General features: G+C 40.5%; 2 protein-coding genes across 6 annotated transcripts; one reads left to right on the top strand and one right to left on the bottom strand.

Moving 5' to 3' along the window:
• The first annotated feature begins 339 nt into the window (after window positions 1–339).
• dnajc14 (DnaJ (Hsp40) homolog, subfamily C, member 14) lies at window positions 340–12,120 on the top strand. 3 transcript variants are annotated; one of them, XM_049560260.1, is made up of 7 exons: window positions 340–477; window positions 2,094–3,529; window positions 3,670–3,776; window positions 5,410–5,529; window positions 5,672–5,832; window positions 6,050–6,152; window positions 7,778–12,120. In XM_049560260.1, exons 2-7 carry the CDS (start codon window positions 2,309–2,311, stop codon window positions 8,070–8,072), a joined length of 2,007 nt encoding a protein of 668 aa, XP_049416217.1. In that variant the 5' UTR covers window positions 340–477; window positions 2,094–2,308; the 3' UTR covers window positions 8,073–12,120. The 3 variants fall into 3 exon arrangements, with proteins under 3 accessions (XP_049416217.1, XP_049416301.1, XP_049416376.1); XM_049560344.1 differs by lacking the exon at window positions 340–477 and adding an exon at window positions 617–1,038; XM_049560419.1 differs by lacking the exon at window positions 340–477 and adding an exon at window positions 1,710–1,777.
• A 1,397-nt stretch (window positions 12,121–13,517) lies between these two features.
• inpp1 (inositol polyphosphate-1-phosphatase) lies at window positions 13,518–20,461 on the bottom strand. Of its 3 annotated transcripts, none has more exons than XM_049560548.1 (6): window positions 20,161–20,461; window positions 19,068–19,273; window positions 18,920–18,980; window positions 16,766–16,966; window positions 16,486–16,660; window positions 13,518–15,019 (listed from the first exon to the last, which is right to left on the bottom strand). In XM_049560548.1, the coding sequence occupies exons 2-6, from the start codon at window positions 19,269–19,271 to the stop codon at window positions 14,527–14,529; spliced, it is 1,134 nt and encodes a 377-aa protein (XP_049416505.1). In that variant the 5' UTR covers window positions 19,272–19,273; window positions 20,161–20,461; the 3' UTR covers window positions 13,518–14,526. The 3 variants fall into 3 exon arrangements, with proteins under 3 accessions (XP_049416505.1, XP_049416670.1, XP_049416586.1); XM_049560713.1 differs by having other exon boundaries at window positions 20,181–20,461; XM_049560629.1 differs by having other exon boundaries at window positions 20,193–20,461.
• Between the last annotated feature and the right edge of the window lie 3,358 nt (window positions 20,462–23,819).

Genomic DNA, 23,819 nt, shown 5'->3' with positions numbered 1-23,819 from the left:
GAATTATTACACATTTGCTTTATGGATATATTGGTGGTATGTTATCCTATGGATCTATTTAATATTTTAATGCTTATATCTATCTATCTATCTATCTATCTATCTATCTATCTATCTATCTATCTATCTATCTATCTATACGGGTAAAGGGCTGTGTTAAATTGTAAAGCTTATTTAACAGGATGAGTAGAGTGAAAATAAATGATACAATATTGGATTCAGCAAAAGAAAATCTACTTTAAAAAAAATGAAGATTGTAATGCCTCAGCCATACCGATAAATCAGTGGGTAGCAGTAGTGCCTTTCTGAGTTGTTTGCTAACACCCAGAAAACGTCGAAGAAGAAGCAGGGGGAGGAGGAGGAAGAAGAAACTGGGAGAAAGTAGGAAAAGGAGCAGGAGAAGAAGAAGTGGCTAAAAAAACAACACGGACACTTGGCTTGTCTGTTGACAAACAAGGTTACACAATTATCCGAGAGGTATATATGACATCTAGTTTGTTTGAATGCAAAATGCAAAATAATTTGCCTCATTACTGGGCTCGTCCGTTGACCAAAACATGCCTTAGCTTGCTTCCCCACAGGAAGGGGACGTTAATATTAGCTAGTCCAGCTCGCTACTGTTATTAGCTAACAGTTAGCTGCTCGGTTGGCTGTCTGCTAGCTAAAGACGTAAACAGTTTGCTACTGTGCTGTCGTTTAATCTGCGTTTGAGACCTTATTTAGTCGAAATGTTCAGGTTAGCCAGCCAGAGGCAAGCTAATTTTAGCCCCTGTAGCGCCTGTCTGTCCTCCTGTTGGTTGGCTGCTTCTTCATGCTAACAGCTTGGCTGTCTGCTAACATTAGCCGCCTTGAAAATATCTGGTGATGTTATCAGTGTTGCATTAATATCAAATTAGCCCGTCAGCCAGTTCACCAGACAGGATTTAACGTTACTGCTCTGCAATGGCTGGTTTTCTCGCTTTTTATTGGATCTCAAAGGTCAAACGTTTGTGCATGTAGCTCGTTCATAGAGACACCGTGTTCCTCTCTGGCTAACAAGTAAGCAAAAAAATAGTAAACTGGATGTAATGTGTGTGTGTGTGTGTGTGTGTTGCACTATTGCACATGTACGTGTCAAAACACGTCTGGATGTCTTCATTTATGTATGTTCACGTCTGTAACACTTCTGTGCTGGACAGATGAGATCATGTAGCTACAGCACATGTAGGTTAATCATTAATAAATGACATTACTCATTCGTTCTTAGTTTATTTATTTAGCTAAAGCTCCGAAAGTGTATTGGTATACGGTTAATACGGTTGTGATGAACTCTGTGGTGATGGCAAAACAAATGATCTCCTCTTCATAGAGCTGATAGCAGCTGGTGTAAGGTAAAGAAAATCTACTTGACCCCACATACAGTGTTAGTTTATTCCTGGGCTGCAGCTAATTGATATTTTCATGATTGTTTAATCTGTAAATTCAACAGTTTAGTCTGTAACATGCTAGAAGATAGTGAAAATGCCTTTCACCGTTCAGAGTCCAGAGGGGCTTGTTTTGTTGACTGACGAACAGTCCAAGCCCAAAGATATTCAGCTTACAATGAGAAAAGCAGCAAATCGTCATGTTTGAAACACTGAAACCAGTCAGCGTTTGACATTTTAGTTTGATAAATAATTAAAATGATGAATTTGTTCTTTGCAGTCAGCTTTCTGTTAACCAAATCAATCAGCTGATAGAGAAATGGTTTCAGCTCTGGTGCCCTGTAGGAAGTGCAGTATGGATAACATCTATTGTGGTATGTTGTAATTTAATATTGCTTGGTTCATGTGTAATGCAGCGGTTTTTCTTGAAAATTGAGTTGAGTTCTATATCTAAATATCTAAATAATAGATGCGTCTTGGCATCGGTGCAAAGAGCTGAGGTCCATTATCAGTACCAGTGGTCTGATTAAAGGGATAGCTGCCATAGTTTAACCAGTATGTCAAAGTCTCTGGTGGCTGACAAATTTAAGGTGTAAAAACCTGCATTATAATATAAATTATTGCTTTTTACTCTTATAACTCTGCTTATTCAACAAGTGGGTTTACACTGAACTCTGTGTTTCTTTTCAGATAACGACCTGGTGCATGATGTGAGGTGTGTAAAAGCCTTTTGACACCTGGAAGCGGCTGCTGATATGGTGGACCTGAGTCTGACCCTCAGGAGCCCCCAGTCTCACTTTTTAATGAGAGCCTGGGGAAAATGTTGCCACAGATTATGGATCTAGGATATCATCTTCCATGAGATTCCAGTTTCACAGCGCCTCAATCAAACAGCTGTAAGAAACATGGAGAGAGAAGCAGCTGAGAAGGAGGTGGATGGCATTACAGACGCTGATGAAAAGAAGCCTGATGGTGATCCCACCTCAGTGACTGAGTCTACTCAGTCGGAGGCCAGACAGACTTATGATGAATGTGGGCAGGAGGACGAAACAGCCTATCTCAAATCTCAGGACACCCCAAATCCAGCTACTCCACAAGACTCTGGAATTGGTGAAGCAGAGTATTGTGGATCTACAGAGGCCAAAGAGGATACTGAGGAGGCTTCAGATGGTTTTGAGCAAGATGACACCGCAGATCACGAGAACTCGCATGTTATAAATCAAGAGGAGGATGAAGCTGCAAAGGAGCAGCACATGAATGGGGAGTCTGGGTGGAGGAACGTAGGACCTGGACGGAGATGCAAATTGAAGACCGGTGGGTCAGTCTCAGAGCAGAGCGGTCAAAGTGCTTTTTCCTCCATTCAAAAAGGCAATGTTATGTCAGGTGGTGGACGGCACAAGCAGACCCGCAGACGTAACCACCACCACCATCAACAGACCCGAGGCCGCCGGCGAACGGGCAACCAGCTTGTCTTGGCTTTCAAGGAGATGCTGTCAGAGTCTCTGAGCTTTTGGTGCATCTCCTGCGTCCACATGATGATTGAGATTATTGTCACATTAACTCACAATTGTGGAGTCGGCGTGGAGACTGGAGGGATGAAACTATACAACTTTGGGCAGCAGCTTCTTGTAAAGATCACAGACATTGCAGGAATGAAGGCTGACGCTTGTCGGATTCTGAAATGGACGAAATGCACAGGAGCAGACCTGGTGGATAAAATTGTTAGGTCGGTAAAGTGGGTAAAGACAGCTGCCTTATCTTGTTTAAGACTTTTCTGCGCTATTGTTATTCTCGGCTCCCAGTGGGCAAAGGGTGCGTTGGTTCGCCTTGGCGGAGAGAGGGGAAAACGCTATTGGACAGCTTTTCAAGAGTCAAGGTTTTGGAAAAGGGTGCTGTCCCTGCTGGAGAGAGTCCGAAGCAGGTTCAAGAGACGTGGCCAACTACCACCGTCCAGCCCTGACTCACCCGGCAGAGCAGGGAGGAGCCAGCCAGGCCAGGAGCTGGAGAGACTGCTGGCCTTGGCTGAGGTGCCAGAGGATGAGCTCGACCCCTTTACAGTGCTTGGTGTGGAGGTGCACGCCACTGAGGCTGAACTGAAGAAGGCCTACAGACAGCTGGCTGTCCAGGTGTGTTTGTGTGTGAAGTGCCTGCAGCTGAGTAAAAATACAGCTGTTGGATGCCTGAATTAATGACTAACGAATTGCATCTGAGGCAGAATTTTTCTTCTTTACTCATACAACCTTTTCCTCTGTACTTTCTTCTTCAGGTCCATCCAGACAAGAATAAACACCCACGAGCTGGAGAGGCGTTCAAAGTACTGAGGGCTGCCTGGGATATCGTCAGTAACCCAGAGACACGACGAGAGTATGAGTTGTGAGTACACAGAAAAAGCGGTTTTCACAGGAAGAAAACAACTAAAAAAAAAATCAAGTATCTGCCAAAACTAGGGATGCACGATACTGGATTTTTTGCCGATATCCGATATGCCGATATATTAAAACTTACTTGGCCAATTGCTGATACCGATATATCCAGAGTCAAGAGTCATATCAAGAGTCTCATCTGTAGTGGAATTAACATCATATTTTGCATGCATACTCTTATTGTGATGGTCCACCAGCAGATGGAGACGTGAAATACAGTACTTTCAAATGTACGTAATATTTATTCATTGTGCAAAATAAGAAAAATCGGCCGATTCTGTTCAATTTAAAGCCAGTATCGGCCAATACAGATAATGTGCTGATATTATCATGTATCCCTAGCCATAACAACTTAGTAGCCTTTTTAAAAAAATCTTTTATTAGTTACATTGATATAATAATCGTTTATTTTTTCTGCAGTTAAGTTGTGTCATCAGTTTGGTAGAATGTAATCTAACTTATTATTTCTCTCTCATTCCCTGCCTCTCTGTGAACACTGTCCTTTAAATATTTATACAAAATTTAAGTTTCAATATACCATAAAACTTAAGTTAAAAGCCCAGTTCCTTTCACTAGCCCAGTGTGGCTACACATTTTGACAAATGCCTGTCTTAATTAGATGCCTGGTCTGGTTGGCAAGCAATTCATTTTTTAATAGAAGCTCTCTGGATGTATAAAACCGAGTTGTTAGCTCTACCTTGAACATTCCTCACTTAACCTGTAAGTTTTTCATATTCCTTAAGTCAGTAAGAGTCCTCAGATCAAAAGAATCAAAAGGGTTTTTCATAAAAATTAATCAGTTCAACAGGACAATGTCGTGTTGTGTCGGTATGCCAGGTGCCGTAACTCTTTGTCTCTCTTTGATGCTCTGTCTGTCGGAGCCACATCAAGTGAATGATTCATAATTGATATGTTATCTGAAGCCTTATTTTTAAAGAAGTAATATTCATACTGGTTTAAATAAACAATTTGATTTTATTTCCTGATCTTTGCTGAACAAGGCATTAAAAGTCTGTCCCAAATATAGACCTGTTGATTTTAGTGATTTAAGCAAATAATAACCAGGGCTATTAATTGAAGTCTTACTGTATTTAAAATAGTGATATGATATTTCAATCAAATCAAATCGAGACTGACTGGAGCTATCGTAGGCATATTGTTTTAAGATGTCCAGTGTTCTCTCATGAAATTATGTGGGTTAATGAACGTAAAATTGTACAGTGACACAGCAGCAGGCTACAAGTCATTTACAGTGGAAGCTGGTGACATGAATTTGAGCTGGCCTCAACTTTTTTAAGTGCTACAATGACGTGCAGTGCACACAGGGATGAAATAGGATAGTGAAATCTGATGTTATATTGGGACCAAATACAAACTTAAGATGCTGTTTCGTTGAGGTGCTTTTTGGCAGGTAGCAGACACACGCAAGCCTGTGACATCGTAACCACTAGGGTTTGAGCAACACTTCAGTAGCTGGTCACACTGTTGCTTGTCACTCGTAGTGTCATCGCTCATAGTGTGAACACAGCATTAGGCGTGTTATGTTCATGTATCACCAGCCGGTATGTTTGGTTCTCACACAGGAAGCGTATGGCAGCGACAGAGCTCTCAAAGTCCATGAATGAGTTTCTCACCAAACTGCAGGATGACCTGAAGGAAGCCATGAACACCATGATGTGCACAAAGTGTGAAGGAAAACACAAGTATGTTGTTACACACCCTGCACATCATTAACTGTCAAATGACTCCTGAAGTTAAACATTAAACACACAACTGGGTCTCGCCTGATGTGGTAAACTTTCACCACAGTTGTGTTTCCTTTGTGACCTGTGTCTGTCTGTGCAGGCGGTTTGAGATGGATCGTGAACCTGCTGAGGCCCGGTTCTGTGCTGAATGCAATCGTTGCCATAGCGCCGAGGAGGGGGACCTGTGGGCTGAGTCCAGCATGTTGGGCCTACGTATCACATACTTTGCCTGTATGGATGGCAAGGTGTATGATATTACAGGTGAACATCAGCTTTTTGTGAAGATCATCTGCTCTCGTCACCAGTAACTTAACAGTCATATATTCTGTAGTTTGCATGAGCTCATATATTATCTGTATCCTCCCACTCAGTGCTTGTATTCCAAGGTGCAAGAAAAGATTCAGAACAGAGTTTTAGAGTATCTCTGAGATCCATGTTTTCCTCACATGTGACCTGTTGTGATGCTGTCTTGTTTCAGAGTGGGCTGGTTGCCAAAGAATAGGCATCTCTCCTGACACACACCGTGTGCCCTATCACATCTCTTTTGGTTCAAAGAACAACAGCAACTCCACACGACACAGGTACGTCCCCTCAAGTGAAACAGTCTGTTTGCGCAGTTTGTGATAGTTTTGGGTGTTGTACATGTCTGTAACATCTGCCATAGTTTTCCTATATATAAACATATATATAAACATATAATACAAATATCAGTAGCAGACAAAAGAGTCCTCTTATGAAAATGTGAAGTATTATGGTACATGATATTTCTATTACTGAGACAAATTTAGGACACAGTTAACAGATAACCAGACAACTCTTTGTAAAATGTGTTTTCCTAAAAAAGAAGTTAAAGCATGTATATGTAATAACTTAATTTTAATCATTTTGTTCATCTTCTGTAATTTTCTTGTATCTCTGCTGACAGAGCACTTTCCTGTGTGACAGATACATTTCCCAGACTCTAATATGTGTGGTGCTGGAGGGACTTCCCTTGTGTTTTGTTGTGATAATGATGTTAAAGGTTTACTATGGGAGAATTGTCAGTTCCTGTTTGTAAACACAACATTCAGACTTGGCCCCTCTTCCCTGCCCTGCATATACGTACACTGCAAGCTACTGTTTTAGGAAAATTGCATTTGTTGTAGTGGAAAGGCTGATACTTTAGCAAGCTAACTAAGCTAGTTACTGGCACCTACCTGTCCAAAAGAAAACAGGCTAACTCCATGTCACTCTTCATCCCCATCCTCTCCTTCAGTGCTCGCCAGCAAAAGTGACAGCCAACCTGAGATTAGAGCTGGGTATTGTTCAGAAAATTATGATACCAATACCAGTAACCTTAAAGTGATATTAATAGCAACAGAGACATTCATTTCATACCCCTCACGCAAATGAAGGCATTTAGTTGCATAAAATACAATCAGATGCCACAGGTGTGTAGTGTAGCCATACTTCCAAATGATTTGATTGCATCTCGATATGCTAAACTGCCAGGTTCATAGAAACACCACGCTCGACTTCACCACACCACAGACTGTATGAGCTGTAGCTGCCGCAATGATGAGCCAATCATGACACATTCAATTGAAGAATGCCTGCAGTGATTAGCTGTGAGAAATACCATTCAAATAATCATATTGCTCTACATCTGGGTAAAAAGGACTGAATGCAAGTGTTGTTTGACTAAAGAAATGTTGATATTACTTTGTGCTGGGTTACTTTGGCTAGTAACTTAAAGGTATCGCGTACTGAGCCCCAACCCACTAGCGATTTCACTATTGTGTCGGGACGAGCTTTGTCTGCTTGGCATTTTACTAAGCTATATTTTTATTAAGTCCCGCCTTACCTGCGCGCTGTGATTGGCTGGGAGCAACAGTAACAACAGTAAGAAAATACAGGCAGAGGGCAGCAGATAGTGCACCACCACACACTTCCGGTGTCTCGGAGTCTACACATTTCAGGTCATTACAATTTTTTTTCTAGTAAGATCATGCGTAGTAAACAAAAAACAAAACCAGCGCTGTTGGCTTTTTAATATACTTTGTTTCAGATTATTATCAATTCCTCGTTTCCCTCATTTACAATTGGCCATAATTTATTCTGCTCACATGCTGTTGCCACATGGCTGTCTATAAAAGCACAAGAGACCATCATTTCACTTGAAGCTGCAGTGTAAAAAATCTCCGATCTTTCTGACTGTCACTTTCAGGACGCCCTCAGAGCACGCCACAGGTCCCACCAACCCTGCAGATCTGCAGGACTTCTTTAACCGCATCTTCAAGGGAGGGCCTCCTAACGACATGGCTGCCAACGGGGGCTTCTTCCCCTCAGGTCCACCCCATCATCACCCACCTGGTGCTGGAGCGCCACCGTTCTCCCCTCCCCCAAGCCAGACAGGTTTCTACATGCCGGGGGGTCAACGGCCAGAGTCCAGCGAGACGTGGGCTGAAAGTGGCAAACCCCCCAGACGGAGGAAGAAGGTGCGCAAACCCTTCCAGAGGTGAAGCTTGTCGACCTCTCAGTGTATCAACATAGCAACACAGGGACACAATAAATAATGGCCATGTTTGTCTCTCGCCTGCCTGTTGGCATGCCAAGATCTGAACTGGAGATTATTAATGTGGGTATGGCTGCGATCAGACCAGCCAGAGGAGAGAGAGAGAGGGAGAGACTGGATCATGAAGAACAAGTATTGAAGGAGGGCTGAAGAGGTGGCAGTGATGGTGCTTTACCTCTCATTTCACCTTAATTATTTTTTTTTTGTTGGTCTTTAAGACGACTGTAGCCTTGGCATTGAAATCCTTATTGGGATGCTGTAATGAAACGTTTTCCTCTCCTGCCAAATCCTGCGATGCATGATTTATTCACCTGCATTTTAACACTTCAGTTTTCTCACTTTTGTTGTTAATGTTTTGTATAAGGTTAGTTTGAGACGTTGGTTCCAGACAGAGTGACACTTGAAGAGAGGGTTCATGTGAGTTATGGATCACTATAATTAACATGAAGAAGATAAGTATCTGGGCAGCTGAACTGTGTCACTGGTTACTCATGTTCGATCTGCACCTTGCCCACCATATTTCAAGAATGAACCGAAACCAGTTAAACCCAACACATATGAACGAAATTTATAAGACTTATGCAGTAGCCACATTTTTATGGGCGAGATGGCCCGAGAGATTTTACAGTAACATCAGAGGGTAGGGTGTGAATCTCTGGTAGTGAGCCCACAGACAGCAAGATTTCAGTACACAAACCTTAATGAAAGTTCCACGCAGTCAACCTCTAGCATTTGGGATCCATGGAGGTGACTAGCATTTGTTATTTTTCCTACTTATTTGTTATTATAAACAAGAAAATTGTCTTTTCGACTGGCAGTATGCAAAATTTAATATTATCTGAATCTTTCTAGAGCTGTGAAATAACAAATGTCTCTAGAAGTTCAAGTAAATCCTTCCAAAGTTGTATGAATATATGGCAATTTGTTCAGATGTATTCATGCAAAAACTGATGCTGACATTTGTGTGGCAGCTACCAGAGAATCACATCCTGCATTTATTAACTGAGCCTGAGAGGTCAAAGTGAAGATCTGGACCTGAGTAGGGAAAATGATTAAAGAGCCATTATTGTTTTGAGATATACTGATTCAAACACAGTTACTCTGCCTGCTGTTTATTGTCTCAGCTCCAGATTGACGTTATAATTACACCGCAGGTTCAAATCTAACAGCAGGAGTGAACTCAGTTGTGTTTCTATAATACTGAATAGCAGCTGAGCTGCTTTGAGAAGGTCTCGAAAGATTAATAGTGACACCTTGACATTTTGAAATGTTGATATTTTTCTTCGGCAGGACCTCATTTATGTTTTTAAGACCACACAGAATTGATCTACACCACCCCCTGTCGATTCACTGTGTAACCACACAAAATGAAAACAGCAAAAGTGATTTACAAAGCTTATGATTAACAGCTATCAGAGTCTTACGTGTAATATGACTTCAGAAATATGAACTAGTTTACAAATACTTACTTTAATATGATCATCACTGACGTTACAGTGATTCCTGAATAAGACAGCAGTTAAAAAAAAAACACATTGCATTTCCAACACATACAATATGTTAATGTCATATAGTTGATTTGCATAGTTATTCATGTGGCAAGTGGAAAAACAAATGTTCCAGTCGGTTAAATATTAACACTATTTTCATGATAGTTCTACTTCCTGTTAAGTGCCATTTTATGCCAGCGATGTTGTTTCGGATCTTAAGCCATCTACATCAGTGATCTGCCATGACTGTCACCCAGCTCAGGACACGTCTGTGAAGAAAAAAATCTACCATAAAAAAAATAAACCTTCAAAATAATTGTACTACTCTGAGTGTCAAGAGATTACATCAGATTTCCAGGTTATTAGATTTGAAATTATTTATTTTTATCGTCTTGTTTTAGTCTGCAGTGTCGTCTCAGTGGCTCCATAATCTGACTCTTTGGAGTCTTGTGCTATAAACTGGTGTCATCTTGTCCTCTGATTAATTTTGCTACCTGGATGTGGTTCAGCTTTCAAAATGTCAAGGTTGCAGATTGTTAGAAAATCCAATCTAAATCTAAAAAACTGATTTCCTTTTGTTCCTGTATGAAATGCCATGATGGGGTCAGAAAAACGATAATGGGTTAAATATTGGGTTTTGTTTCTTGATATGGTTCTTGCATAGAAATAATTTAATTTCCCTCACAGATTAATTTAAGAAAACAGAGCTGTTATTGTTTACACCTGATATGTGAAGACTGTGAGAATGTAGTGAAATGTGTGATAAGGCGTTTGATAAAGGCTATTTTTTTATATTGACAGTTGATGATGAAAAGTACCATGTTCAATGTTTTTTTTTTGTTGTGTTAATTTGCACACCCACCCCTGTAATAACATCAGAGGGATTCTGAACAGTCATCAGTGATTTAGCCTAACCAGACTCCTCCAGCTGCAGCTGAGTAGGAGGTGTAGCTCGCTAAGCTAACAGCTCATTTGCAAATTAAGATCTTTTTTTTTGGTGTAGAATCTGAATGTTAAATGAGTGACAAATTTTTGAAGAACATTTGAATTGTACGACCCATCACACTCTGGTTACCACCCAGCATCAGAACTACTTTCTGGCATAATTGTAACTCATAATGTGGGTTTGTCTGGTAGCCTGAAGACAAAGATGTTGAAAATGTTGTTCGAGCTCATTGAAGCAGGAGATTAAGTTTGCCATGTTTCTTTTCATGTGTCAAATTGTTTGTCTTTTATATACGTTTGACCAGTTTCCCAGACATGGATTCAGTTGTCATCAATTAAAACAGCTCTTTTAAATGAAATCCAACTTAAAATGTAAAAATAGTCCTTGAGTTGTTTGATTATGGTGAAAGCAATTTGATAGCATAAAGGAAGGTTACAGCTAAACCAGATCTACGAGGGCTTAAATTATTTTTTCAGTTGGGCAGGGTTAAATTTTACAGAAGCGTGATGCAGTCACCTGAAAAATAAAATCTCTATTTTTCTGAATTATCTCAGAATTCTGAGCAAAATTTCATGGGAAAAAATACATTTGCCTTGTTTTTCTAAATGAATGAGAATCGTAAGTTTTTGTTTTTCTGACATAAAAAGATTATCTAATTAATTCAGAAAAAGAAGCAGATTTTTTTCTGTTAAAACTTTACTTATAGGTTTGAGATAATGGTCTCATTAATTCAGAAAAATGACAAATATTTCTTCCCCCCGATAAAAACTTTTCTAATGAGTCTGAGATAAAAAAAAAAAAACGAGCAGATTATGACACTTACAAGAAAGGTTTTCCTTTAAAAAAAATCTGCTGTTTTTTGTTAATTCAGAAAGATGAACATTTCTGAAAAGAATTTTCCTCCCCATGAAAAATTTTCTAATTTTTGACACATTGATCTCCTTGATTCAGAAAAACAGATTTTTTTTTTTTCTCAAATAAATGCGTTGTGCTATTGTAACATTCATTCTGTTACTGTGTGATAATCAGAAAGAAATCAACCAAAATAAATTTGAAAATATTTCATTCACAAATTTGGTTAAATTGCTCCAGATTTTTTTTCCGACAACATGCAATTTTTCATCTTGCATACTCATTTAGACCTCGATTATGGGTTCATATCCACATTTTCAGATTTTTAGATCAAAATCGATTGTCAAATAATCTGTCTTTATCTGGGAAACTGGATCCACAGCTGAATCCACGTTGAGCAGAGTGCGTTGTTATCCACATGTCCACCTTGACTTGAGAATGTACAGTCCTGTATGTTTAAAGGTAGCAGGTCGAAGTCCAAGAGGTCAATGAAAGAGCCAACAATTCAGATTTTTTTTTCTTCCTTTTCCAAGTTTTTAACAGAATATGCAGAAGTATTGCAAAAAATATCTGACAATCATCAGGGTTTTTTTGTAGGGAATTGTAAGGCGAGTTCCCTGGCTGGCAAACAGTTTTAAAATATCACTGTTGGGTTTCTTTCCCCCGCTTTCTCTGGTTTTCAGAATAAAGATGATTTCCTATATGCACATTGTTGTTCTGTTTTATGCTCGTTAGGTACGTAAATGATGCCTCATTTATTTTGGCAGTGCATATCAAAGTTATACCATTTAAAACATATATGATAAAAGTCAGGTTACACATGTCATTATTACAAACATCTTGATAAGAATCTGTTTTCGGTCCTTTAGAGCAGCCTGTTCGCCTGCATAGGTCCCATTCTTGAATATTTCATTTTACTGTGCACCCTCACTGAAAAGAGCTCTGTGACACCATTTTACCTCACATGGCTTTTCCATTCTCTGACCTTATTATCTAATGGTGCTATGGCCATGGAAAGAGGGCAAGGTACATCTACTTCTGCTCCTTAAAAGGAGCTGTTTCAGAGAGGTGCAGATTCTTGCAGCTTGATTTGAGTCTCATTCACTCACTTGACTTATTGTAACCTTATTCAGGTTAGACAGGCTGGGAAAAAAATGTAGTATCACTTTTCATAACTGTAATTTAGTCTCCCTTAAATCCAAGAGAAATCCTTGGGATCAGTCAGGAGCAGCATCATGGTGACACATTACCTTTCCTCTGGCAGTGAAGCGTTCCTCAGCTGTCCAGCAGTGAGCACTGTTCCTGCTTTTAACTAACATGATACACTTTCTTCACGTAGACAAACTCTTACAAAGCTTAGCTGTGTTTAATAAATGCTCATCAGGTCTGAGCCAAACAAAATTCACAAATAATGTTGACTTTGTTGGAGCTGCAAGGAGGAAGCTTCTCAACAGTAAGACTGAGAAACATGATTGTGGTTGTCTGAACTTTCTGCTGTCTGTTGCACTCTCCTCCGTGACAAATCCCACTCATCTGGTAGGATGCAGATCAGTGGTTCCCAGACTTTTTCTGTCACTCCACCCTTTGACCTCCTCTTCCTCAAACATCAGTTCTTTGACTTTTTTTCTGGGAACAACAACTGTATGTTTGATTTCCTGTGTGTTTTTAATGCACAAAGACACAAGGCTTTCTTGGTATATTTAAAGTCCAGTGTGTAAAATTTAGGGGGATTTAGTGGCATCAAGCACTTCTACTAGTTAAAAGGAGGTTTTACCAGAAGCTGAATTATTTGCAGAGGTCTCTTCCTCTACAAAATAAATGGACCAGGTGATTAAAGCCAGTAAAAACACTGAATAAACCGGTTTCATATTATAAATCAGTGTATCCCTGATGCTGTTTGGTACATTACAGACAGTCAGCTTGCCCAGCACCGGCAAATATGTGCTCACCCGTTTTCTCTGATAACTTAATGTGTGCTCACGATTTAAACCGGTAGAAACATCCAGTAATGCCCTGATCACACAGAAAGCCTTCTGCAGGGTGAGAAATATGACATGCACCACACTGCCTTTTTTTTTTTTAACAAAATTGCATGCCACTAGTAAAAAAACAAAAACAAAACCCTTGCTGCCGCTTTTTATTGTTGCCAGGCAACCATGCCATCACCTCATCCTAATCTTTCTGTGTAATCAATCTACGATGAATTTATTCATTTCATTTATTTCACAGTAATCAGTAGCTAGTTATTGGAATGGACAGGCAGAGGGTCCTTGCTGTAGCTCTGGTTGAGGATGAGAGGCTGTCAGTAAGTAGTTTGTTGGGCACAGTGAAACGGAGACCTGTGTGGTCCAGGAGCTTCGCCTCAATGATGGATGTTTCCAGGCATATGTTAGGATGACTCAGCGGCAGTTTGACAACCTGCTGTCTATCATTGAGCCATATAGCTCTGGGTTTTTCGCAACTGCTACCACCAGTTTCTCCTCCATTGTTTACCAGTTGTATTATTGTGACCACCATAAAAGGCCCACCTCTCAAATCATCCTATTGGATGATGGACCTGCTCCCTATGTAGATATAAATGGCTTATTTCAAGGTAACTAAAACATGATTCTTATTTTCAGGTGATTATACACACGAGAAAACAATTTCAAAACAAATTCCATTTCTGCCATTATGTCCCCATAAATCCTTCACACTGGACCTTTAACAATAAACCTGAGAGCAAGACAGGCTTCTTTATATTTTGCATCTGATTGATAGGTATCACCTGTTTTTTTTGTACCCAAAATGTTATTTCGACTTCTGAACAAATCTCTCTAACTTGAATCCTAACAGCCTTGTGAAGTTTGTAAGACCTATGTAATTAAAACCAAAGACAAGACACTATGTGAAAACATTATTTGGCCCAGACCAGATGCTCATCTTGTAATATATACACTTGCAAATATATCTGGTTAAAAAAAAGACAGTATCATTTATATTTAAAATATTACTTCATATTTCACTCTGTACCCCCAACCCTCTCTCTCTACTAATATAGAAAACGTGAATATGATCATATAGCAACAATAACTGCGTCAGGTCGTGCTGACTGACATTCACTGCTCTTTCAACTACAGCTTGCCTTTCAGAGTTCCCATGATGCTGCAAAGCTGAGAACAGTCTCGATAAGCCACCAAGCCGCCGTGGTTGGCCCAGCGGTCAGCTCCTTTACACTCAGTGTAAGACTGGTGGTAGGTCAGTTCTGCCTGGTGATCCCGTGGTGCAGAGCTGTTCTGTAGACACTTTTTAAGGTCCACCACCCCGCCTCCGAGGGCTCGGAGCAGGGCGTGAGGAGCGCAGGAGTCCCACTTGAAGGTGCTTCCCTCTGAGAGGACGTAAGCATCAGCTAGGCCCTGAATGACACACAGGATCTTGTAGCCGGCTCCAGAGGCGTACATCAGCTTGTCAGGACCGCACAGCGAGCTCAGGGCTTCCTTTACCACCTGCTTCTCACTGGAGCTCAGTACCACAGACAGCCCCCCTCCTGGTCCTTCTTTAGGCCGAGACACAGAGCAGACATTGATGCTGCCGCAGGACACCCCCCAGAAATGCTTCCCCCTCCAGCTGTGAACACAAATGATTATTGGTAGGTTGAGAATACTGTACTTTCCTTTCCTAAATGGCAGTTGCTCTGTGTCTGCTATTTGGTGACGAGCAGGTTTTTCTCTGAAAACTGCCGCCTGCTGCATCCGAAAATGATGCAGTGAGAGAGGTGAGAGTGAACCATAACAATAAAGTTACAGACCGGATGACTTAACGATGGCTCAGTGAAGCCAAGGGGAGCTGCAGACTCAGGTGATTACACTGTTATTTTATACACTGTTATGATAAAAATATTTATTTCATCTGCTTTAAAGGAATACTTCACCCGCTTAATGCCTATTTGTATATCAATTACCCTCCGGACTAAATCATGACACAGATTTTGGTGCCAGATTGAGTGCGTAGCAAGTGTGCGGCCATGAGGGAGAGCGAGAGCGCATGTTTGATGGTGACGTTGAGGCTGCAGTGACCGGAGCAAAGAATATGAAGTTAAACATAGCAGAATTTTCTCCATTTTTGGATTCTTCGTTCAATGTGGACATATGCCAGAAAAACAAAGTCTTCTTCACAAAGTAAAAGTAACAAGTGCTGAGCAATTGATATACAAATGTTCATTTGGGAGGTGAAGTATTCCTTCAGGTTAACAGATGGCCCTACAATAAATGTTATAACATCTTGGTTACGTAGTTATTCACAAGGTTCAGGAGTTTTATCAGGTGGTGCGTCACCTCATCATCTAAACACTCTCAGTTTTCTGATTGATCTGTCACATAGAGAATCTGGTCAGGCTCAAACTGGATAAAACTCACAGTGTGAGTTCTGGCCTTGTGACGCACAGAGAAAGAGAAACAGAGATAAAGACAAAGACAGTGAAAGGTACAAACAGTGCAGATGCACCAATGACTGAGAAAGAAAACACTATATTGAAAATATCTATCAACAAGTTAAGAATTGTGGAGGAACGACACTCAGTGGCCACTTTATTAGGTATACTTGTACAGTTTAATGCAATCCAATACAAGTCCACAGTCATGAAGTCACTTTCATCCTGCCTATAACACACACACGTCACGTTACTACATAAATATCCTCAGAGAAACGCTTTTACTGTTGTTTAGAGCACTTAGCATTTGTTTCACTCATTGTTTTTGCTTTTACACTATATGCATTTATATTTTTCTATTATTGCACCACACGTTTGTTATTTTGATATATGTTTGTACCTTGTTGTTTGCACCTTACACTCATTTGGTCATTCTTTTGTTTTGTACCGGGATGATAGAAACACAGTTTTGTTCCTCTGCGTACTTAATAAACTGTACATAGATGGATGACAATTAAGTCTTTCATCTTATATTGAGAGATGTTTTTTAACATTCTGCCCCCTCGTGTATGAAAACAGGGAGGACAGTACAACACCATCACTAACTGTGACCTCAGAAATAAACGTTACAGAAGAGGACATATAGCGTTTTTTTTTAACTTACCCTCCACCTGCTGGAGCTTTATAGTTGAACGGCTGGTTGATGACGCCCATGACGGGCTCGCCTGTGCTCCGTAGATAAACCCCGATGAGGACCAAAGCACAGTGCAGACCTGAAGGAGACAGGTGGCCCTCCTCCAGCACCTCCTCTTTGCCCTCTATGTACTGGCTGGTAGCATCTTAATGACAAACGTGAGACAGACAGTTCTCACCAAGGCTCAACCCTCTGCATTGTTTTCTGGATTATTTCAGTGCGTCAAACAGGAAAACAGTAAGCATTTCACCTATAGGGTCAATCCAGATGCCGAGCTCAGAGGGGCTGAGTGGCACCGTCAGACCGTCTGTGCTGGCATCGATGGTCACTGGATCCTGGTGGATGGCTCGAGCCAGCAGAGACGCTGCTGTGTGGTCACCGTCCAGCACCGTGGCCAGCAGCGCCGCGGTGTCCTCCTCCGTACCGCACACCGTGACTATCACACTCTCTCCTGGTGAAACAGAGTCAGCGGGGTTTCATTTGATTACTTAACAACTAATAACTTTAAATATTGACACAGTGCAACATGCAGCGACCTTAAATATTTGGACAGTGATACATTGATGTGTTAGCTTTATGTTCTGATTATTTTAGCTGAAAGATGTTTCAGTCACTGTGAGGTTCAAGTTGGGATTATTAGGTCAAGTGTATTTTTAGTCCTGCTAGTATTTAGTCTACCCATATGAAGGTTGAGTGATTATTATTATTATTATTATTATTATCATACAGCACTTCTTCATCTTTTATCACATTTTAACAGAGTAAAGTTTCAATATTCCTGCAGCCTACAACAGTCTCCACAGATGTTGTTTGTCATTATCAGGTTGTCTTCACTCAGTTTATCAGAGGTTAAGGGACCCCTTTGAAATTCACCATGCCACTTGTTTTTAACTGATTTGATTTGTTCCCTCACCCAAATTAAGCCTAACTTCAGAGCATTATTTAGCTGCCTTTCCAACAAGCTATGCCAACGTGATTGGTATCGATGGATGCCTTAGGTTGTCCTTTTTCACATACCACTAAAGCCCCCAGAAACAGCGCTGGGCTTTAAAGCCAGTTTTACTCAGTGGCCAAATGTAGAATTAAAACGTCCAGGTCTGTCATGTGATGCTAACGGACCCAAAATACTTTTTCCCATAGACTTACTTTGGCAAAGAGAAGTCTGTCAATCAGTGGATACATTTTATTGAACGTCCTTACCCCCGTGAAATGACTTGTTTCTCTATCGATCCTGTTTTATGCCATAATTGTTGTATGCCATCATAATGATGGCGGCTGGTCCATTTGCACGTATATGACTGTTTTGTATGTCATAATCATTTCACGCAAAGCCCTTTGTACACCATAATCATTGAGTACAGCGTCATAACAACAGCAGCTGAACCTTTAACATGTCATAATCATTATGTATGCTGTCATAGCAACGGTAGCTGCCCCTTTTGGTCCTTTTGTATGTCATTATCGCTGTATGCACAGTCACAATGACGACAGCTGACCCTTTGGCACACACTCTCCTCTTTTTTGTGTCATAACCACTATGAATGCTGTTTTGCTGAATTGCTGTATACACTGTCATATTGGCGTTGGCTGGTCCATTCATTACACGCGTCTGTTGCACGTCATAATCACCGTGTATGTTGTCATAGATACAGTCAGTCATTTATTACTGACCAAAACAAAACATGTGAAGACGCAAGTTTGGTCTTTTAGAAACTGTTAATGTGGAAAACTGTGTTTTTCACTATTTTATAATGTTTAATAATTATACAATTAATCCTTAGTCGTAACCTGAATATCAACTAATTCAAGAAGAAGATATTTTGAGGTTGGGCACATCACAGGAGTGAGTAATATCACAGGACCTGCCTTTGTTGACACAGTACTTTCATGGTGCAATTTCAAATACATGTGCAACCAATCAAAATAAACTGACATGCAGGTAACACGGGACTTTGGGGCCATTGTGGGACATCTGGGACCAGGGAAGGTGCCCACTTTGCCCACTTGATAATCCAGTATTGTTGCCCTACACCTTCAACGCTGCAAAACTCCTATTTTACATTCCCAATAGTGCTAGAAGGACAAATTAAAGTTGCTAAACTGCTTACGATGCAAATCTGAATGTCAGCCTTTGCAGGAAACTGTTGCAGAAGCAGAGGAATTCAGCACTAGATTAATAATGTTCCCATGCATGACCCTAACTGACCCCAAACACATGCTTCAGGATATGGACTTCGTGTACGCCTAGAATAATCAGACTGGAGATTGTTCTTGACTATAATCCTAACCTAAACACCACAGTGTTTGGACAGATTAGATTTGGACAAACGTAATTCTGCTTCAACTTTTAAGTGATTCACAACCATGAACATGTAGTGTGTTAAGTGCGTTATCAAGTCATTACCAAGCCCATTTTCAAACTTGTTGGACTCCTCTCCATTAATGAAGCCAGCCATCTCAGGGAACTGACCAAAAAAGCAGACAGGACATTATTACAGCCCGACTCCAGTTGATTCAGACAGTCCATACCTCAGTCCTCAGATTTCTCCTACCTTTGCACCAACATCATGCCTGATCATCTCCTGGATCACCACGTCAGCAAGCGTCTTGAAGTCCTGGACAAACTTCTTGTTCTTGTCATCTCCGGTCTTCTCTTGAACAAGGAGCTGGAAGAGGGGAGCCTCCTGCCTGCAGACCCGAGCCACGTTAGCTGCCTTCTCAGCCACCCGGAGCAGCAGCCTCAGCAGATCAGCCATGCCTGAACAGAAAGAGGAAAAAAACGGGAGGTTTTCGTCAACGAAACTGTGCGTGTGAGAGAGAACGAGAGAAAAAGAGACGAGGAAGGTCACACTTGAACATACCGAGCTAAATATAGCCTCCAAATGAAAACAGGGCAATTCTGAAAAAAGACAAGTGTGTGAGGGAGGGAAGTGGGTTCAGGTCTTTGTGTGTGAACTAACACAGTATCTCCTTTGCCCAACAGATTCAGATACAGATAGATAGATAGATAGACAGATAGATAGGTCCTGTATTGACATTGTGTTAAACAATGTAACTTTGTTGGAGCAATCCAGTTAGCAGCATATAAATGTTTCCACATGCACCAACACACACTTGCATAAGCTCAATACATCATTCTCATGACCGCATACACATTCATATCTATATTTTTAAGATATATGATGAATACTAAGTGAAAATAGTATAACACAACAGTTCACAATCCTCTCAAAAAATAATTCAGTATCCAAATTTTCAAATAATTATTCAGAAAGCGTATAAAGCTACTTGCAGCATTTCACAGTAAAATACTGGGAGCAAAAATACCAAAAAGCACAACAGTGTGTGTATTAAATGGCCACTGTTACGTGCTATTAGTAATGTCAGAAATATTACAGCAGCTACATGTCCTCTGGTGATGAAAAAAAAGGTCTCCATAAAAAATGAATAATGTCAATTGAGCTGTTTTGACTTGTAACTGCACCCAACTTTCCTTCAGCTAACTATATTAACGCCACAGCTCCTGACATCCCAGTGAACAGGTTTGTTAGGCTTTAGCTTAGCATTTATGAGGTTAGGTAATATAGCAAAGGAATTTCAAACGCCCAAAGACAGAACAGCTCTGTAAAATGACTGAAACCTTACCAAAAACCCAGGTTACACACCGCTGGTTTTACCTCTCGTCAGTAGCTCTGTCGGTAGCTGTTTTTTCTCCTGTCCGCCCTGCAGTCACCAAACGCGGATAATGTAGTGACGGGAATGCGGGAGGACGTAGTTTCAGTAAAACAGTGGCATTAAAGCGCCTAATTAACACTGAGCTCTGCCTGCTCTGGTTTCTTTACGTCAGTATGAGTTTCCTCTGGAAGGAAGGGCGGACGATCTCCTCACATCTAGGCCGACAGACAGAAGGTGTAGCCAGGCGCGTCACGGCACAGAGCACGGTGAGTGTTATACACAAGGAAAGGACAACAGGAAATGGAGCCGTGCTGCGTTCAAATGCAAATGTGAAATTCAAGCTTCTACCTTCAGACTATATAACAACAAGTTATTTTGACACAAACTCCATTTGTCATCTTATGCAGACACATAATTTTCTGTTTTTGCTTTTGTTGGTGAAGTGCACGTGAGCAAACAATGCAAAAAATATTAATGCAGATATGTCTCTTTAAAGGGATAGTGCACCCAAAAATGAAAATTCAGCCATTATCTACTCACCCCTATGCAGAGGGAGGCTCGGGTGAAGTTTTAGAGCGCACACACGTGAATGCGGTGCACAGAGAGGCAGTCAGAGCGACAGGCTACAGTGAGGCTAAAAACAGAGTTCAAATGACGTTTTTCCAAACAACTTTTTATGCCGGGGCTTCAGGACACTTGGATCACTACGGACGAGCAGCATGGAGATATTTTGTGGTTTCAATTATGTGTTTTTGGACGTTTGAGTCTGGGGCACCGTAAGCCTCCATTAGGTGGAGTTGTGTTGCTACTCCCTCTCCCCCTGGATCTCTGCAAGTGTTGTGAGGACTCTAAAACTTCACCTGAGCCTCCCTCTGCATATGGGTGAGTAGATAATGGCTGAATTTTCATTTTTGGGTGCACTATCCCTTTAAGGTGAGACACTACAGGAGAATAGGGTAAAATTTTAAAATATATATCATCATGAAACTTGCTCAGTTGATTACTTACAATAGTATAAAAAAAAATGTTTTTCATGTTTAATCATGCAAATTATGCATTATCTCATTAAATATGCACTCATTTGCATAGATTTTAGGAAGATAAATCTAAACATCTGATAAAGCCAGGTGCAAAATTCTTTTTCATTTTGTTAACATATAAGATGAAAAAAAAAATAAGAATATCTACTTTTATTAGCTAGAAAATCAAAATATACTGTCCATAGCCTTAAAAAAAATTGATTTTCGCCATATGTTTGGGAATAAAATGTCACATAAGTCAGGCTAGGAATTATTTATTAACAAATCCCTCTGTAAATATCTTCAGAATATAGCTAGGTGTATAACTGGAAAGTTTGGTGTACACAGATGCTACAGAGGCTGAGATGTTCGAGGTTGGAGTATGACAAAAAAAAACTCATTTTGAGAAAACGGTATTCAAAGATTTATATAATAACAAAATGCAAGTTGACAAAATGTAATAAAATACACATCTAAATGTATAATTTGAATTTTTTTTCTTTATAGCAGTTTGAAAGAATACATATTCAAGAAGTAAACTATCCCAAAATCTCAAAATTGACCACTGCATGAAAAATCAATGTTTTTGCCTGCCATGTCTCGTCTTAAAGGTCCAGTGTTTTAGGGGCATCTATTGGCAGAAATGGTATTTAATATTCATAAATATGTTTTCATTGGGTAACTCTAAATTGTCCGTAGGTGTGAATGTGAGCGTGAATGGTTGTTTGTCTCTATGTGTCAGCCCTGTGATAGTCTGGCGACCTGTCCAGGGTGTACCCTGCCTCTCGCCTGATGTGAGCTGGGATAGGCTCCAGCCCCCCGCGACCCTCAAGAGGATGAAGCGGTTAGAAGATGAATGAATGAATGAATGAATGAATGTTTTCATTGGTTTATAATCACCTGAAAATTAAAATTGTTGTGGTGTTGTTACCTTAGAACAAACCATTTGTAGAGTACACCAGTCATGAATCCTAAAGCCAGAAATTAATTAGCATTTTGCCACTCACAGTTCCCTTATCTCAAAGTCAGTGGGTTTTTGGTTAGATACCTGAAATAAGGTCAGTGGTTAACACAAGCTTAAGGGTGCTTTCGCACCTGCCCTGTTTGGTTCAGTTTCGGAAGCTTTTTACTTCTAGTGATTGCATTTAGGCTTCAGTAATCATGAGATTAGTGTTGATTTGGGAAGATTATCCTGCTGAACAAAACGTGTATGTACCATAAACATTTGTTTGCCACAGAGCTTATTTTTGGCAATGATCCAGAATCCAGTGAAAAAATACCATTGGCTTCTTGATGAGGGAACCAGTGTGATGCTAACTTCCACATTAGACTGCAGAAAAAAACCCATGCCTGGAGCAGTCAAAAACTACATAAGGCATGGGTCCTCCTCAGGCACCCATAAGTGCTGCTCAGTCATGCAGCACATGTTCCCCCAGTGGCCACTCATGGTATTGCAGCATAAAAAAGCATTTTCCCCGTAGGACACCATTATAAAATAGACAACTGTCAACACCTCAAACTGCAAACAACGTCAGTTATGACTATTTCTATAATGACTTTTTGATTCATAGAGGTTTTACCTTTATAAAACTTTCCTCAAGCTGTGAAAAACATTTTAAGAATCTGTGACATCATCACAATGTAAAGGTTATGAGCTGTGGAGGAACTCATCGGCGGGGCAAGCTGGACTGCACATATTCATTGGCTGCATACTGCGGAAATAAACCTGGAAGCTAGAAACTTTTTTGGCGCCAGGTGAGCAACTGGTATCTAAGTATTATTAAAGTCTATGGTCCAATTCTGCAGAGTCTGCCATGTTGTTACAGTAGCCCAGAACGGACAATCAAACACTGGCTCTTGATAGGGCCATTCATGTTTTCACACTGGCCACTGTAGTTCCCCTGCACACTTGGCACATGGGAAAAGTTTCAGTTCTGCAACCTCACCGCTAGTTGCCACTAAATCTCACACATGAGAACTTTAAAAGTTCCCATGCGACAAACACTGCAACACAATTTATTTAGATATGTCTCTTTAATCTAAATTGCATCCATACATTCATTTAGCTGATTCATTGTACTCCCCACTGAATGCAATGGATAAGGTTAGATAGATGGGAATTGATGAAGAACGGTCCAAATGGATTACATTTCACTGAATTAAAAGATGTAATGTTGTTAGATTAAAAACAACTGATCATAAAATAAATTACTCCAAGGGTTCTGCCTTAATAATGCAATACACACTGATCAGCATAAAACATTAAAACCCCAGACAGGTGAAATGAATAACTTTGATTATTTTGTTCCAATGCATTGTTCTGCTAGGAAACCTTTGGTTCTGGCAATCATGTGGATACCACCTAACATGCTCCACCCACCCAAACACCGTTGCAGACCAAGTACCCCCCCCTCATGGCAACAGTAGTAGAAAAAAACAGCATGCCGCGCTACAAAAACTGTTTAGAAATGGCCTGTGGAGTGTGACAAAAAGCTCAAAGTGTTGACAGGGCTTCTAAAATTCCCAGGTCCCAATCTGCTCAAGGATTCTTGTGATATGCCTGTATCCCAGATGTACCCCTAGGCCAAGGTGGGGCCTCGTTGGATCGGA

This window comes from Epinephelus fuscoguttatus, linkage group LG1 (assembly GCF_011397635.1).
Source record: "Epinephelus fuscoguttatus linkage group LG1, E.fuscoguttatus.final_Chr_v1".
Lineage (NCBI taxonomy): Eukaryota > Metazoa > Chordata > Actinopteri > Perciformes > Serranidae > Epinephelus > Epinephelus fuscoguttatus.
This window is presented reverse-complemented; position numbering and strand designations above follow the sequence as displayed.